Source organism: Cervus elaphus, chromosome 21 (assembly GCF_910594005.1).
Source record: "Cervus elaphus chromosome 21, mCerEla1.1, whole genome shotgun sequence".
NCBI classification, from domain to species: Eukaryota; Metazoa; Chordata; class Mammalia; order Artiodactyla; family Cervidae; genus Cervus; species Cervus elaphus.
In genome coordinates this window covers 53,745,010-53,762,656 of record NC_057835.1, presented here as the reverse complement: position 1 = coordinate 53,762,656, position 17,647 = coordinate 53,745,010, and the positions used below count along the sequence as shown (strand labels likewise).

At 36.2% G+C, this 17,647-nt stretch overlaps 1 protein-coding gene across 1 annotated transcript in view; it reads right to left on the bottom strand.

Annotated features, from left to right (window-relative positions):
• CSMD3 (CUB and Sushi multiple domains 3) overlaps positions 1 to 17,647 on the bottom strand; it is a 1,322,573-nt gene that overhangs the window by 582,775 nt on the left and 722,151 nt on the right. Inside the window, exon 13 of the mRNA XM_043879976.1 lies at positions 5,310 to 5,422. Within this exon, the coding sequence (XP_043735911.1) occupies positions 5,310 to 5,422 (113 nt within the window). The remainder of the gene's footprint in view (positions 1 to 5,309; positions 5,423 to 17,647) is intronic.

Sequence of the window (17,647 nt, the reverse complement as noted above, 5' to 3'; positions counted from 1 at the left end):
CAGGTTGGGTGCATGAGACAGGTGCTCAGGGCTGGGGCACTGGGAAGACCCAGAGGGATGGGGTGGGGAAGGAGGTGGGAGGGGGGATCGGGATGGGGAATACATGTAAATCCATGGCTGATTCATGTCAATGTATGGCAAAAACCACTACAATATTGTAAAGTAATTAGCCTCCAACTAATAAAAATAAATGGGAAAAAAGGTAACAATAAAAATAACAAATTTTATTCTAATATAAGTTTTCATGAATTATGCTTAAAAGCCCTCTTTATTCTGAGCCCAGACTGAAATGTTATCATAAAAATACCCCACAAAATACTACATGCTATTTAGCAATTTTTCCAAGAAAGAGAAACATTTTTACAGGCAATATTTCGGTAAAGAAAATGAAAATTATATGAAGAGAAGAAATATCTCAAAATACACAATAACGAAAAAACCCAAGGGGGCTCACTAGTTCTGTGTTAATAGGCAACCACCAGATAGAAAAAATTTCTAAGACAGACATTTTCCTGAGAACTCAAACAAAGAATGCCCCACTGAAGGTATATCAGTTTACTATAATGAATAAATATTGAATTATAATATTCTTGGACAGTACAATGAACATATCAATATTTAATTTATCAAATATAATAAGTGTCAGAATTCAAAGGAGATATAGACTACTTAGTCCAAGCTGCTTGTTTTAAATACAGAGAAACTTTCCTTTCAGCATATACTGAATCAGCTATATACATGGTACACTTTAGAGGAAAACAGTTATTTACACAAACAAACTTAGATTCCCATCTAATCCCACAAACATTGAAATATATCTCCATAACATGCTAACATTCTGTTTGTATATGAAAATAACTTAATTCCTAGAAAATTAAAAAATATTTTTATATAATTATAATTATTTTCATTATTTCCAGAGTGCATTTTTAAGAGACTATCAATCATCATCTAAGTATGTTCTTTAGATGACTTTGATCTAATTTAATTGAATTTACTTGAGATAGAGTTTATATATATATGGGCCAATTTCTGAACTATAACAGAAATATTAAGGCAGATAAAGTAATCAAAAACATTTTACATATTTTTTCCATTATTCTACAGCATGATTTCAATGATAACTAATTATGTCTCAGTGCCATAAACAGTCATATAAGAACCAAGGAATTAATGCTACTTTCTAAACATCTCAATCAATCTCATGATATGATTTGAGAATTAAAAAAAAAAAAAAAAAAACTGGAACCAAAACCTAATCCATAAATAATAGCATTAAGGCATATGTCCTAAGACTAGTAAAGAATTTTATCCACTAAGAATGTATACTGTCAGTAGAAGGTGAATAAAGAACGCTAATATTTTTATGTTTCCTTTCCTAATAAAAGCAAAGAATGTATTGAATATTACTTTCTCAACTGTAACTGTTCATTTCTATGAGTATGCATTCTCCCTGGGATCCAAGTAAGGTGTTTTTCCACCTTAAATTTTTTCTGAAAATACAGAAAAGAAAAAGAAAGAAATATATCTGATTCTATAAGCATTGAACTGTAATGTAAATATTCTCTTCTTTTTTTCTAGAAAGAATTAAACAAAGAGATCGCAAATGTGTTAATTAGGACTTAATTAGTGACATAAACTGAACTCACCATGGCTTAAACAAGGAAAAGTTTATAGCCTTATACAATTAGATAACCAAAGTCCAGTATTCCCTTCAGGCCATTAGAAGTTTCTATTTTTTCTACAGTACTGTTTCTCATTCTTTTCATCTACTGGTTCTTCTAGTAACAAAAGTTGGACACCAGTAGGCACCAAGTTAAATGACCCTTAAGAGTATATAACCTCAGAAAAGAGATTTTCTTCCACCTGGAATCTATATCAACTGCCCCAGATCCTAGACTGATAACTGTATCAAAAGGATTTCTGATTAGTTCAGCCCAAGCCTATAGGCCCATACAGAACTGGAAGAGATAAGATTCATCAAATCCTAAAATAGTTGAGCTGATAGAAGAAAGTGGGAGGATTGCTGGGCAAGCAAAAAAAGCAGATGCTGCCAAAGAGAGAAAAATTTACTCTTTGTAATTAGTTTACACCACATGGGGTCGCAAGGAGTCAGATGTGACTGAGCGACTCAACTGAACTAATACATACTTTTGGAAAATATATCTTCACTATTCTTTATTATTTTATTTTAGAAAAAGCCTTTGTTTTAATAAACTATGTATGAACTATTAATATTTTTGAAAACTATTATCTATATCCTAGAAAAATTTCTAACAAGATATAAATGACCAACATTAAGCCAGGAAAAGATATGAAGAGGCTTACAGTCACAGAAAAAAAATTAAATTTCCTAAATATTTAACTGAGTAAAAAATGACCAAGTAGTTTTATAGCTATGTTCTCTCTTACAAAGATAAAATACACAAGAAAATACATGCTTAGTTTATACGAGATCTACCTTAATGTTATCTCATTAAAAATCTATAGGTGATTAAAAAAAAAGATGTCTTTAGATCAAATGCAGAAAGTTTTTTTTTTTTTTATTTTAAGCAGGTGTTCCATTTAGAAGTAACATACTACTTAACTGAGAACATGGTAATTATGAAAATTATTTTTAGTAGGCAAAGTTGCTAAACTTATATGCACATCAGAATTTGAAACTTCTCAAGATGAATCCTGCTTCAACTTTGAGCTCAGGTTTCAAACTATGGGAGATGTAAAAACATGATTTTCACAGTAAGAAAACTAAACTTTTGAGGATGTACCTTGCCCATCATATTATATAGGTCAACTCATTTATTCAGCTTTATTGAACAAATAATCATTAATTACTTATGAGGATATAGCAGGGATTTGCTAATGGAAATTTAAAGATGAACATGATGCATTTTTGAGGAAGGCACGGCAACCCACTCCAGTATTCTCGCCTGGAGAATTCCCATGGGCAGAGGAGCCTGGAGGGCTAAGTCCATGGGGTTGAAAGGAGTTGGACAGAACTGAGAGACTAAGCAGAGGGGGTGTTCTTTTGTAATGTGTGCAGTTAAGGAAGGCTTCACAGAAAAATATTTGAACTCTGTCTTGATGAGTGATGTGATGTTGAGTTTATTTATTTATTTTTTGATGTTGAGTTTAGAACTGAATATGGATCCAGACAGAATTTACTGAGTGTAAGGAGAAGTACGAAACAACTTGCTGGGCTCAAAGATCATTTTACAAAACTTAAATGTGGAGAGAAAAAAAAATCTGGAAGATAAGCACTATGGAGGTTCTGGACTTCATCTTTAGACAACAAAAAGTTTGGAAACATTTTAAGCTGGAGGGTAATATGATCACCTCTCTGTTGCTGGGAGATCACCATTAGCAGTGTGGACTTTAGACTGGAAGAGACCAGTTGAAGGGAGGGAGAAGAGTAAGGACGTTATTCATGAAGTATTTTCTGGGTTTGTTTCAAATATCTCATCTTGATGGATATTAACATAGGGATAGTTGGATATATTTTTTTTCTGTCACTATATTATGATCTTGCTAAGAGAGAAACTATCTGGCTATTCTTTATTCTTTCTTTCTTTATTTTTTTGGCATGACCTCATGGCATGTGGGAGGGATCTTATCTTAGTTCCCCAACCAGGGATTCAACCCTTGCCACCTGCAGCGGGAACATAGGGTCTTAACCACTGTACTGCCAGGGAAGTTTTAGTTGTTCTTTTTATATTCAACAGCTCATTCAGTAGGTGGCACATAGCAGTCCTTAAGCAGTACATATATGTTAAAATTTTGTTAAAAACTGAGCAGAAAACAAAACAAAATAATGCTTAATTGTGCTACTTTACAATGTACTTCCAGCTCCTGAACTGCAGTGGAGACTGCTGAAATATCGATAGCACTCTCCTGCTCCTCTAAACTGTTCATGAACTTTAAAAACTGTATTCTTTGCTGAAACAGTGTCATTAATGATTAACAACAGCTTGAATAAGTCTAGACTTTCTAACAGTTAACTTTCATAGGGTGAAGAAAATAATAAAACAAAGAGGAATATAATTTACAGGGGAAAAATCAAGAAAAATGAAGCAATTGAGACATAGATACTTGCAACAGAAGCTGACCATACTTTAACCTTTGTAACTTTGTTTTATTTTGGGGGGATAGACGTGGATTTTAAATGGAGGAAGGATATATTTAAAATTATAATCAGGCTAACCTTTTTATTTTTTAAAACTGACATTTATACGGATTTCCTGAACTATTCAAATTAATGTAGCACCAAATTTAGTCTCAGGTTAAAAACACAGAATGCATGTGTCCTGTTCTTCCTGACAACACCATGCATTTATTTCCCTGTGTCCAGATAGAAAGGCATGACAAGCCAATCTTTGAAAAAAATAAACTCTGGTTAAAAATTATTATTATGAAGGTAAAATAATTCTGTCTACTTTATAATCCACTGTTGAATTGATAAGATAGAGAATAATACTTTTTATAATAGAAAAAAATAAATTCAGGTAGCAAGATATTCTGATGTTCTATTTCACATTTTCATCTCTTAAAGCATAGATTTTAATTAAGCTTAATAACATACATATATTTTCCACCAGGATTTCAAAACTGCATTTTTGATATGTACATTGAGTGTATACCTACACATCCATTGTCTCTATTTGACTTTAAAAAGGTTAATCACGTGTCAGAGATATTTGTGATTTCAGTGTCTGTATCTATCTCTTATAAATGGAACTGAAACAAAAGATTGTGTTATACACATGTAATTTAACATTAACCTGCAAAACTATCAATATTGGGATGAGTAGTTGCAATTTAACACATCTGTGGTCCATAATTTACATAGCAGTTGATAATCTGAATGCTAATACCATGCATATAATCTGAGAGATTCACAGATGCATTACAAAATAAAAATAAAGAATTAAGTTCTTTGCTTTGTGTTTAAATACTTAATAATTAGTAGATTTCTGCCAGGCAATTTGTATAAAGTTTATAAAATCACATTGTATATTCTTGGAAAGGCTAGGAGTCCAGAGTGACTAAAGCCTAGGCACTGTATAGTGGTAAAGCGGACTTAAAGGAGAGATGAAGTATGTAAAATATACTCATTTGAAAGGAAAGACAATTTTTCTTAAAGAAAAGTGAAATCAACATTTGTAATTAATTTAAAAAGGAAAGTGTTACCTTGAAATATACTCTTGCTTGTATGCTGGGAAACTTTTATAGACGCAATTAAACTTGAATTTAAAAGTATTCTCTGGTGTTATTAAGGTAACATATTTCCCATAGTAACAGTTTATCATTACCTTTGTAGTTAACCTTGAAGCCAACAGATCCGACACTTTCATCTGTTTGAAGGTGCAGCCACATTTGGCTACTCATGCTTACTATGAGGTCTGGCACAAAGCTTCCGGTCAGCCTAAAAAGAGGTGGACAGAGAGAGGAGAACAGATTATTAAAGTACCACTGCACTGCCAGAGAAGTTTCTAGTTGTTCTTTCTATATTCAACAGCTCATCTGAATACCCTCTGTAAGCAAATTATGAGACAGATGAGTTTCTCACAACTTTCTCAGCTAGAAACAAACAATTCTAAGATTAATTTACAAGACTGATAGAACAGACAAATAACATAATTCAGTGATCAATATTTACTATAAACAAGTACTATTTTATGTACTAAACTAGGTTATATCTTTCAAATCCCTGAGGCAAGGTACTAAATTTTAGATACTGAAAATCTTATACTTCTTTTAAATTGAAAGAAATAAAGAATCTATAGAAATCTTTAACTTATTGTTGCTGTTTTCACACCAGTAATGTACTTCATTTTAACCTTTCAAGTTTCACAGAACTTCGTTCTAAAGAATCACTGTGAAAAATATTTAAGTACTGTGCAAAACAATAAAACAACAAGGAGTATAATACAACCCTTTGCAATACTGATGCCAGGCTATCCATGTCAAGTATGTTTTACTGGAAAAAAAATTTATTTTAAATAATGCTGCTAATTTGATATGGCATCACTGAATCTATGCATTAATAAGATCATTCAGTAATGTTCACTTTTATAACCCTAAGAAGAGAAATTACTTAATGATTCCACTGTCATTAATAATGCTTCAGTTACATGTTTGAACTGAAGCAAAAGTCATACAAAGGAGGAGAGCAAATGAGCAAATATGACCTTGAGGGGAAACGTCTGTCAAGAATACAAAGAGTTATTTGTATTTGTTGTTTTAATGCTTTGTATTCTTGACAGATGTTTCCCCTCAAGGTCATATTTACTCATTTGCTGCCCTCCTTTATCTGCCATAGGACCCAGCAATCCCACTGCTGGGCATACACACCAAGGAAACCAGAATTGAAAGAAACACATGTACCCCAATGTTCATCACAGCACTGTTTACAATAGCCAGGACATGGAAGCAACCTAGATGTCCATCGGCAGACAAATGGATAAGAAAGCTGTGGTACATATACACGATGCAATAATACTCAGCTATTAAAAAGAATGCTTTTTGAATCAGTTCTAATGAGGTGGATGAAACTGGAGCCTGTTATACAGAGTGAATTAAGTTGGAAAGAAAAACACCAATATGGTATATTAATGCATATATGTGTAATTTAAAAAGATGATAATGATGACCCTATATGCGAGACAGCAAAAGAGACATAGATGCAAAGAACAGACTTGGACTCTGTGGGAGAAGGCTAGGGTGGGATGATTTGAGAGAATAGCATTGAAATATGTATATTATCATATGTGAAATAGATCACCAGTCCAGGATCCATGCATGAGACAGGGTGCTCAGGGCTGGTGCACTGGGATGAACCTGAGGGATGGGGTGAGGAGGGAGGTGGGGGGGAGGGTCAGAATGGGGAACACACGTACACCCATGGCTGATTCATGTGAATGTATGGCAAAAACCACCACAATATTGTAAAGTAATTAGCCTCCGATTAAAATTTAAAAACAAAGAATACAAAGAGGAAAGAAAAATGGATCCACTGCTGAGTAAAATATCCATCATGATAGGGAGTTCTAAATTACATACTAAAAAAATAGATTTTTAAAAGAAATTCTCAAGTGTTTACATACTTTATTGCTAAAAACATGACAATTTCTGAAAAATTACAGGAGAGAAGGAATAAAGTTTACCTTCCTAATATTGATAAAAAGGGCACCCTAATAAAGCAATGTTCTGGATGAAGGCTGTACTATAATTAAACTAGCAGAGGGTAACATAGAGGACCATTGTATTCTTCAGGCCACCATGGCCGCAGAATGTCCAGTTCTTAGTCAGCCACCAAAACTATAAAGAATGATCAACAGATTGCATTAGAAATTCAGCAATGCCACCAGTGCCGAGTGTTACAGAATTTACTGAAATTCATCACAAAGGAACTCAGTTAAATATGGTGGTGTAATTATGAGATTGTGCATAATATTGAGGAATAGTGTGAGATATAAAGATACATAAGATATTATAGAATTTTAGACTATATTCACTTCATTCCTGCCAAAGGAAATTAAAATTTTTATAATGTAAAGAACACACATCCTTTGTAATATATGTGCATATCTGTATGTACTCATATGCATACATATATGCATTATCATTTGAAAATTTCATGGCACATGAACTTTCAATCTTCAAATTGATGAGTTCAGAAGCACTCATTTTCTGAGCTACAGTAGACAGGTTTATGCGCAAGAGTGAGGACTCAAGCTCAGAGTAAAGTAAACCCATTGTGAAATGATCATGAGAGTTCAAAACTATAGGATATACATCAGCTACGCCATGTCAAATATGCCAACAATCTATCTCCTACTGAATATTAAAAGGTGTTTTTTATAAGATTAAATTATTCCTCTTTATTATATCCACCTCAATCACATACATTTTTACCAACCAAAAAACTTTACTACATTTAATTTTGTCAGTTCATAAAGAACTGCTGACAGATATAGGCTGATTGTTCCACTGACAACTTGCACTCCTATTGGCCATGATTCTTCTAGTTCCCAATGAATTCGTGATGTAATGGTAAAAATAAATTTAAAAATAAGGGTTAAGTTAAAAATTTCCCCAGTATCAAAAGGTAAAGGCAATTCCCCTTCTCTGTAGCATTTCTTTTAGAAAACTTCAAATTATAAATGACAAAATTTCTTACAGATGCATGTCAATTTTTTAAGTTAAATATGTCTCTTGTCATTTTTTCACATTGCATAAATGTATTTATTTGAGGCTTTAGGGTTATCTCTTTTAAATGTAAGCATCAAGGAAATGTCACTCTGTCTCCCTGTTTCTGTGGGAGCTTAAGCCTAACATATAGCCCTGTGATGTTATCTCCCTGTTTGCTGTAAAGATAGAAGTTCTATTTTCCCTTTTGATAAGGACAAACAACATGTATACAAGCATATTGCATCTGTCTTGATACATAAGGAGTGAGATTTAGTTTTCTTCACAATTTCTTTAGCAGATTAGTGATGTCTATTATTTGTCTGGTTTAATGCTTTTTCAATATTAAAACCTGGAAAAGGTCAATTTTCATCCCAATCCCAAAGAAAGGAAATGCCAAAGAATGTTCAAATTACCGCACAATTGCACTCATCTCACATGCTAGCAAAGTAATGCTCAAAATTCTACAAGCCAGATTTCAACAGTATATGAACTGTGAACTTCCAGATGTTCAAACTGGATTTAGAAATGGCAGAGAAACCGGAGATCTAATTGTCAACATGGGTTGCACCATAGAAAAGGCAACAGTGGTCCACAAAAACATCTGCTTTATTGACTACGCCAAAGTCTTTGACTGTGTGGATCACAACAAACAGGAAAATTCTTAAAGAGATGGGAATACCAGACCACTTGACCTGCCTCCTGAGAAATCTGTATGCAGGTCAAGAATCATCTATTAGAACTGGACATGGAACAACAGACTGGTTCCAAATTGGGAAAGTAGTATATGTATATATTGTCACCGTGCTTATTTAAATTATATGCAGAGTCTATCATGTGAAATGCCAGGCTGGATGAAGCACAAGCTGGAATCAAGATTGCCAGGAGAAGTATCAAAAACCTCGGATACTCATAGATGACACCACCCTAATAGCAGAAAGTGCAGAACTAAAGAGCCTCTTGATGAAAGTGAAAGAGGAGAGTAAAAATGTTGGCTTAAAACTCAACATTCAGCAAATTAAGATCATGGCAGCTGGTCACATCAATTCATGGCAAATAGAAGGAGAAAAATGGAAACAGTGACAGACTTTATTTTATTGGGTTCCAAAATCACTACAGATGGTGGCTGCAGCCATGGAATTAAAAGACACTTGCTCCTTGGAAGAAAAGCTATGACCAACCTAGACATCATATTAAAAAGCAGAGACATTACTTTGCTGACAAAGGCCCATCTAGTCAAAGCCATGGTTTTACCAGTAGTCATGTATGGAAGTGAGAGTTGAACTATAAAGAAAGCTGAGTGCCGAAGAATTGATGCTTTTGAACTATGGTGTTGCAGAAGACTCTTGTGAGTTCCTTTGACTGCAAGGAGATTAAACCAGTTGATCCTACAGGAAATCAGTCCTGAATATTGATTGGAAGAAATGATGCTAAAGCTGATGCTCCAATACTTTGGCCACCTGAAAATGCGAAGAATTGACTCACTGGAAAAGACCCTGATGCTGGGAAAGATTGAAGGCAGGATGAGAAGGGGATGACAGAGATTGAGATGGTTGGATGGCATCACCGACTCAAAGGACATGAGTTTGAGGAAGCTCTGGGAGTTGGTGATGGACAGGGAAGCCTGGCATGCTACACCCCATGGGGTCACAAAGAGTCAGACACAACTGAGCAACTGAACTGAACTGAACTGAATATTAAAAGTGTTTCATTCTTTCTACATTTTTGGAGAGTCTTAACTGGGTTTGCATGAGATATTATTTTTAATTATATTTCCTCAACAGTTCGGTGATGAGGATGGGATATAAATGACAGTTCCAGAATTAAATGAACCAGCTGACGTTCTTATAACCACACAGCAGAAATACAAGAGACTGAACTATAAAGTCTCCCTTACAGTGCTCTGCTCTTTTGGAATACTAGTTAGAGATGAACTACCCTCTGCAAATTTAAGATTTACTACTGAGTCCTGGTGGCTCAGACGGTAAAAGCATCTGCCTATAATGCGGGAGACGTGGGTTCGATCCCTGGGTTGGGAAGATTCCCTGGAGAAGGAAATGGCAACCCACTCCGGTACTCTTGCCTGGAAAATCCCATGGATGGAGAGCCTGGTGGACTGCAGTCCATGGGGTCACAAACAGTCAGACATGACTGACTGACTTCACTTCACTAACCCTGGTTAAATTGGGCTCTAAAATCCCTTCAGGACCATGATTAGCTTTGATGATGGAAAAATATGGGAAGCCAGGAATGCTGCCTAAAGTTTTTTTTTTCTTTATTTTTTTTAATTTAAACTTTTTTATTTTGTATTGGGGTATAGCCAATTAGAATGTTGTGGTAGTTTCAGGTGAACATTAAAGGGCCTCAGCCATACATATACATGTATCAATTCTCCCTCAAATCCCCTCCCATCCAGGCTCACCTGCAGTTTTTAAGCAGCTAGTATTTCTGTCATTTTTGGAACACTTATGAGAATACAATTCTTCAAGATGTAGGAGGGATTTAATTACTTTAATTAAATACCATTAATTTGAAGAAAATTTGAAGAAAAACTAAAGGGCCTCTTGATGAAAGTGAAAGAGGAGAGTGAAAAAGTTGGCTTAAAGCTCAACATGCAGAAAACTAAGACCATGGCATCTGGTCCCATCACTTCATGGCAAATAGATGGGGAAACAGTGCAAACAGTGGCTGACTTTATTTTTCAGGGCTCCAAAATCACTGCAGATGGTGATTGCAGCCATGAAATTAAAAGACGCTTACTCCTTGGAAGGAAAGTTATGACCAACCTAGACAACATTTTAAAAAGCAGAGACATCACTTTGTCAACAAAAGTCCATCCAGTCAAGGCTATGGTTTGTCCAGTAGTCATGTATGGATGTGAGAGTTGGACTATAAAGAAAGCTGAGCACCGAAGAATGATGCTTTTGAACTGTTGTGTTGGAGAAGACTCTTGAGAGTCCCTTGGACTGCAAGCAGATCCAACCAGTACATCATAAAGGATGTCAGTCCTGGGTGTTCATTGGAAGGACTGATGTGAAGCTGAAACTCCAATAGTGTGGCCACCTGATGCAAAGAGATGACTCATTGGAAAAGGCCCTGATGCTGGCAAAGGCTGAGGGCAGGAGGAGAAGGGGACAACAGAAGATGAAATAGTTGGATGGCATCACCGACTCAATGGACATGGGTTTGGGTGGACTCCGGGAGTTGGTGATGGACAGGGAGGCCTGGCGTGCTGCGGTTCATGGGGTCACAAAGAGTCAGACATGACTGAGCAACTGAACTGAACTGATTGGATGGATATTATTCTAAGAATAAAATTTAAAATGATTTGAATAGCCAGAAGGAAAGACTGAGGAGAATGAAGAAAGAAATGTGAGATCTGAAGAGCTCTCTTTCATAGAACCCTCTTCTTCCTTTCTTGGCTGTTTTTGCTCCCTCTCTCCCCCTGCATCTCTCTATTCTTCTTGCTTCAAATAGACACCTGGGAAGAAGAAGGATGTGATGATCTTTTAGATACATGGTTCCCTTCATCAGTAAATTTCCCTAAGGAGAAGGCCAATGGCATGACTTCTTTAGTTCCTACTGAATTACCTGCCTTGTTTGAGAACACAGGCTTATAAGTCTCATATTTTAGCTCTGAACCCACTCCATATCTTAGCATATAGTCTGCCTCCAGGAGTCTGTTATCATTCATATACCATGTATCTAGGAAAGCAGAAGTTATAAGAAGATTACTTAGGGAAGTGTTGAAACTTGAATAAAAGATTCTGCTCCTATGTGAAAGTGGCAAGATGTAGAGTAGTTTCACCAGTTACTTGGGGGGAAAAAGAAAAAAAAATAAGTATTAGTTTGATAAATATACCAGCATAAGAAAAAAGCCAAATAGCCATGTAATTCTACTCTTTTCTCTTTGTCAAATGTGTGGAAAATCAGCTCTTCTGACAGAATCATCAGTGAAGCTCATGCTATTGAGAAGTTACCCAGCCTCCTTGACAGCTGATATTCATATGAAAGTTTCTTTTCCTGTTTTCCAGAAGTTTTCAGAAGTTTTACACAATGTATTTTCAATTTACATACCTACACTTGGGGATGTGCATAAGCTACTGTGGGGATTCTGATACCAGCAGACTTTGCTCATTTGATGGAGCAAGCACACTGGGGACCAGAAGATAACTCACCCCATTGAGGAGTAGTGGCTATTCACCACCTTCTGCAACTGTGGAAGAAACAAGGGCTTGGGTGACCCATCAGAAGAGACTGCTCACGGTCTTTCTTCTAAAGATGAGCTGGGTGAGACTGCGGTGTTGTATTTAGATAACAAGTGAGTCCCCCATTAATTTCTATAGGTGATCTGTTGAAGTTTTCTCAAAATTTACATGCCTGGGTCCAAGGGAAGATAAAAATTGTCCCCTGGTCCTCTCTTTATACTTGGCTCTCTTGCTGATTGGTTGTTGTTGTTGAGTCGCTAAATTGTGTTCAACATGTTTGTGACCCCATGGGCTGAAGCCCACCAGACTCCTCTGGGCATAGAGTTTCCCAGGCAAGAATACTGGAGTGGGTTACCATTTCCTTCTCCAGGAGATCTTCCCAACGCAGGGATTGGACCTGTGTCTCCTGAAGTGGCAGGCGGATCATTTACTGTTGAGCCACTAGGATACCCTCTCTTACCGATTATCTAAATTCAAACTAGGAGGCAGGTAGAAGATTGGCAAGGACAGACTACTACTCAAATCCTAGAAGCAGCTACTCAGGAAACAATACTGAAAAAGATGAAGACAAAAAAAGTTTACAACTGCTATGTTAACTGTTCAGTTAATACTATTCACTAAAGGAAATAACCTTTACTTTGGCCAACCTGTGAAGACAACACAGAAGAGAAAACCATATGTCATTATTCCAAGAAATTCGGATTGGGGAAAAGAGACTCCAGAAGATGCAGAAACTGCAGAAATAAGAGAATGAGGAAAGCCCAGAAAGCTAGGGAATAATTGTCAAATGGTTTACAATTGACAGACTGAGGGAGTCTCAGCAGTAGGAACTGATAAAATTTATGTTTGAATAACTTTTCCTCAGGCTAACATAGCCTTGCTTTTTCTGATAGATACAGGTGCTACTTATTCTGAAAGTGTCCCAGAAATCCTTCACTTTCCATCTGGTGATAGACCAATTCAGGTTGTTGGTATTTTAAATCAGGTTTATATGTGTTCTTTTCTTCTGTGGTTCCCACATGAACAGATCTCATGACTGAGAAACATGTCTTCTTACTCTCTCTTTATTCTCCTGTAAAGCTATCGGGGAGAGAGCTCCTGTGCAAATTAAAACTACCATATTGTATACTCCATATGGAGCATCTATTTAATGTCCTGGGAAAAAAAACTGTCTTACTTGGTTATGGTGTGCCTTCTAAAAGAGAAGAAATGTAGCAGTGAGTGGCAGTGTTATACTGTGCTATGTTGGAAAAGTAATCTGAGCAGAAATAAAGTAATGTATCACTTTTGGCCTTGCAACAATAATACTGGTTTAATTTGAGGTGTAGAACCAATAGGAATAGCTTATTAAAAACATAAGCCTTGACCATGTGTCAAACGATAGCCTCTGTCAATAGCTTAGTTAGAAAAAACAAATCCAGCTATAAAAAGAATAAGAAAAACAGAGCATAACAATAAAAGCACACTAATACTAATGTGAATTCTACCAAACTTCCAGAAAACAGGTAAGGTAAATTTGATAAAGATGGTTAACCTTAATACAAAATTTTAAAGAAGTAAATAAGGCCATTGCTCTGTTAATACCTGCAGTTTTTAATACTATAACCATTATAACTTTGGTGCCACCCTCTAAGGGCTTCCCAGGTGGCACTAGTGGTAAAGAACTTGCCTGCCATTTCAGGAGATGTAAGAGACAGCGGTTTGATCCCTGAATCAGGAAGATCCTCATGGAGGAGGGCACGGCAGCCCACTCCAGTATTCTTGCCTGGAGAATCCCACAGACAGAAGAGCCTAGTGGGCTACAGACCATAGTGTCACAAAGAGTCAGACATGACTGAAGTGATTTAGCGTGCCTGCACCACCCTGTACAAAGTTTTTCTACAATTTATCTATGCTCTGCTTTATTTTTTTTTCCTGTTTCTCTCATCTAAACGGATTTATATTCTTGTTTGTTTTTGCTTATGAAAAGAAGTTCAGTATTTATGGCAAAGAGTTCCTCAAAAGTTTCCATACTCTTCTATTATTTCTTTAGTCATTTATAGAAAACTTAGGGGAAACTTGTTTCCACTAGAAGGATCTATAGGCATTCAATATATAGATGGTTTGCTAGTAGCATTGAAAACTAAACAGTAATGCAAAACTGAGGCTTTGACTTTATTACAATTTTCCCCTTCACAAGGACATAAGACCTCACTGGATAAGCTGCAATGCTGTCAAACTGAGGGCTATTTACAGCATATATTGATGCTGAGGGTCCCCAAGAATTACAATATAGGATGAAAGTATGAAATTGAAAGTTGCTCAGTCATGTCCAACTCTTTGGGACCCCATGGACTGTGGCCAGGCAGGCTCCTCTGTTCATGGAATGTGGCCTGCCAAGTCTCCTCCGCCCATCATATTCTCTCGGCAAGAATATTAGAGTGGGTAGCTGTTCCCTTCCTCAGGGGATCTTTACAACCCAGGGATCGAACCCAGGTCTTCCGCATTGCAGGTGGATTCTCTACTTTCTGAGCCACTAACGAAGCCCAAGAATACTGGAGTGGGTTCTTCCATCCCTTCTCCAGAGGATCTTCCCAACCCAGGGATCGAACCAAGGTCTCCTGCATTGTAGGCGGATTCTTTAACAGCTTAGCTACCAGGGAAGCCATACAATATAGGGCAACACTACCCATTTGCAAATAAAATGTCATTTTGCAAAAATAACTTAGATCATTTTGGAGACTGGTAGGATATTATAGATAGTTAATTCTAGCTTTTGCAGGGAAGGGAAACATTTAGTGGAGCAACTGCAAGAAAATTGTTCAGTTTCTCTGGTTTACTCTATAGATCTAAAAAGGCTTTTGAATTAAAATTGGCTACCAAGTCAGTTTCAGTGATTCTTAATTTTGAAAAGCCCTTCTTGTTTTGTCATTAAAATAAAAGTGCTACTTTTGGAATTTTAAGTCAAAAGTTGAGATGAGACCATACATTAATAACATGTTTCTCAGTTCTTCTGGAGGCCATGACACTGTGTATACTGGGCAGTTGTAAGAGCAGCAGACACATCTTTAAAAAGGCTTAAGAACTTAATTTGGTCACTTGACTTATTTATATGCCTTACTGTTGTGACATCTACCTTCCAAGTGCATAAGATCCATAATTTGTGGGTGTGGCATCAGACTGATTATGAATAAGTACTATTATTCAATCCTAATATTGTATTTGGGAGATGCAATCTCTTAAATCTTATTCATTTTTTTTTTTTTACCAGATCCTGATGAAATAGATGATCATGGTAAAAGAAGACAGCACTAGGCCCCAGCATGTTTTAACTGATTCTTGTTCATTATGCTCTTTTAAAAACAGGTCATGTATGCAGGAGATGTGAGTTTGATCCCTTGCTCAGGAAGATCCACTGGAGAAGGAAATGGCAACCCACTCCAGTATCCTTGCCTGGAAAATTCTATGGAGGAGGTGCCTGGCTGGCTATAGTCCACAGGGCTGCAAAGAGTCAGATATGACTGAGTGACTGAGCTCACAAGCACACATGTGCTCAGGATAAAAGTGACAAACTTAAGGCTTCAGATGCTATGGTGACTTGTTATGAAATTTTGGAAGCTTATATTTTGCCTTGAATTAAGTTGAAACTAGCAGCCTAGTCAATAACAGTAACAAGAATTGTAATTTTTGATATATATATACATCCATATGCATACACACACACACACACACACACACACACACACACACACACATGCCTGTGTCTGTCATGCAAAAGAGCAAGTTTTGAAAGCTAGAGGATTCTCTACCTTTAGGGGAAGTAAAATATCTCATGAAAAATTGATAGTTGATTTTTCAGAGGTTGTAAAACTGTCTGCTCAGATTAGTAATCCATTGTAGAGCTCATGCAGGGCAGAATAAAAACTTCTGAAGGCGATGATTTTGTTGACAGAGATATAAAAGTCACTGTTAAAATGTGGCAGATTTCAAACTTTGAAGCCTCACATTTAACACAACAAGAAATTTTTGTTAACTTCCAAATATATACTTCAAAAAAGGAAATGTACAAATGAATTGAAAATGGGGCTAAAAGAAATTCAACTGAACTTTTGGAATTATCCAACAAAATAATTTCTAAGAATAGTCCTTATTTTCTTGGTTAGTAATGCTGTGTTACCAACATAATTTTCTAAGTAAAAGAGGAATTTTAATGGCACTAGACTCTTAACTTATTTACCTAAAAGATGAAGTTATTCATGACATATTTAAGAGATGAACAATCTGTCAGCAGAATTATTTATAGGTCACTTCTGAAGTGTGGTATAGGCAGTTTCCCCAATCAAATTTACCAGAAACTTGGTTCTTTTGAATTTCATAGAATCAATGCCTGTAGGAAGGAACAGATTTTGTCTAGTTATAGTGTATATGATGTCTGAACGATTTGAAATTTTTTCCACTTCAGATGCTAATACTCAAGTAGTGGTAAAGTCTCCCTCAATACACATATTTTCTATATTTTTGATACTAGAGCACCATGAACCAGAGAGAGGACGTCATCTTATTCCCCCTGTCATCCAGTAATTATGTAAATATTTGCAGATTCCCAGAGAATGAATGAAAACTATTTGCTAAAATTTAGCAGTATACCAGATTAAAATGTCCTGGAATTTTACTTCTAGCCTTGTTGAAAATTAGAGCAAACCTTGCAGGCAAGCATCATATTTTTTCCCTTTGAACTTATATTTGGCAGACCTATGAATCTGGGGCGAGATCATGTCCCGTGCCCGATTTAAGTGAATCCTCTCATAATCATATTCAACACTTCAAAGGGTCTCTTTCTTCCCTAGAAACCCTAAGACGCACAGTTACAAGGACCTTGAAGGACCCACTAGAAGAAGTATGCCACCTCTATTGCCTAGAATATTCTGCTTATATAAAAGTATTCCAGAAGAAAGACAGACTGCTTCTGTGGAGGAACACTTTGAAGGGCTACTAACCACCAATATGGCTATCAAAGTGAAAGGAAAATCCAGGTTAAAAAAAAAAAAAAAATCTATGTTTGCCAAGTGAAGCCAGCATCTCAGAAGGACTGAACAGTATTTCCTACAAAGAACTGGATATAAATTTTTTAGAACCACTGATAATGGCACCAAACTTAACTGAAAGAAGGTATTCCAGCAAACTACGATTCTCATGAACCACTTTGCCGTCCTATTCACAACACTATTATTTCAAATATTTTAAGAATAGAATTTCATTAAAAAACACATACT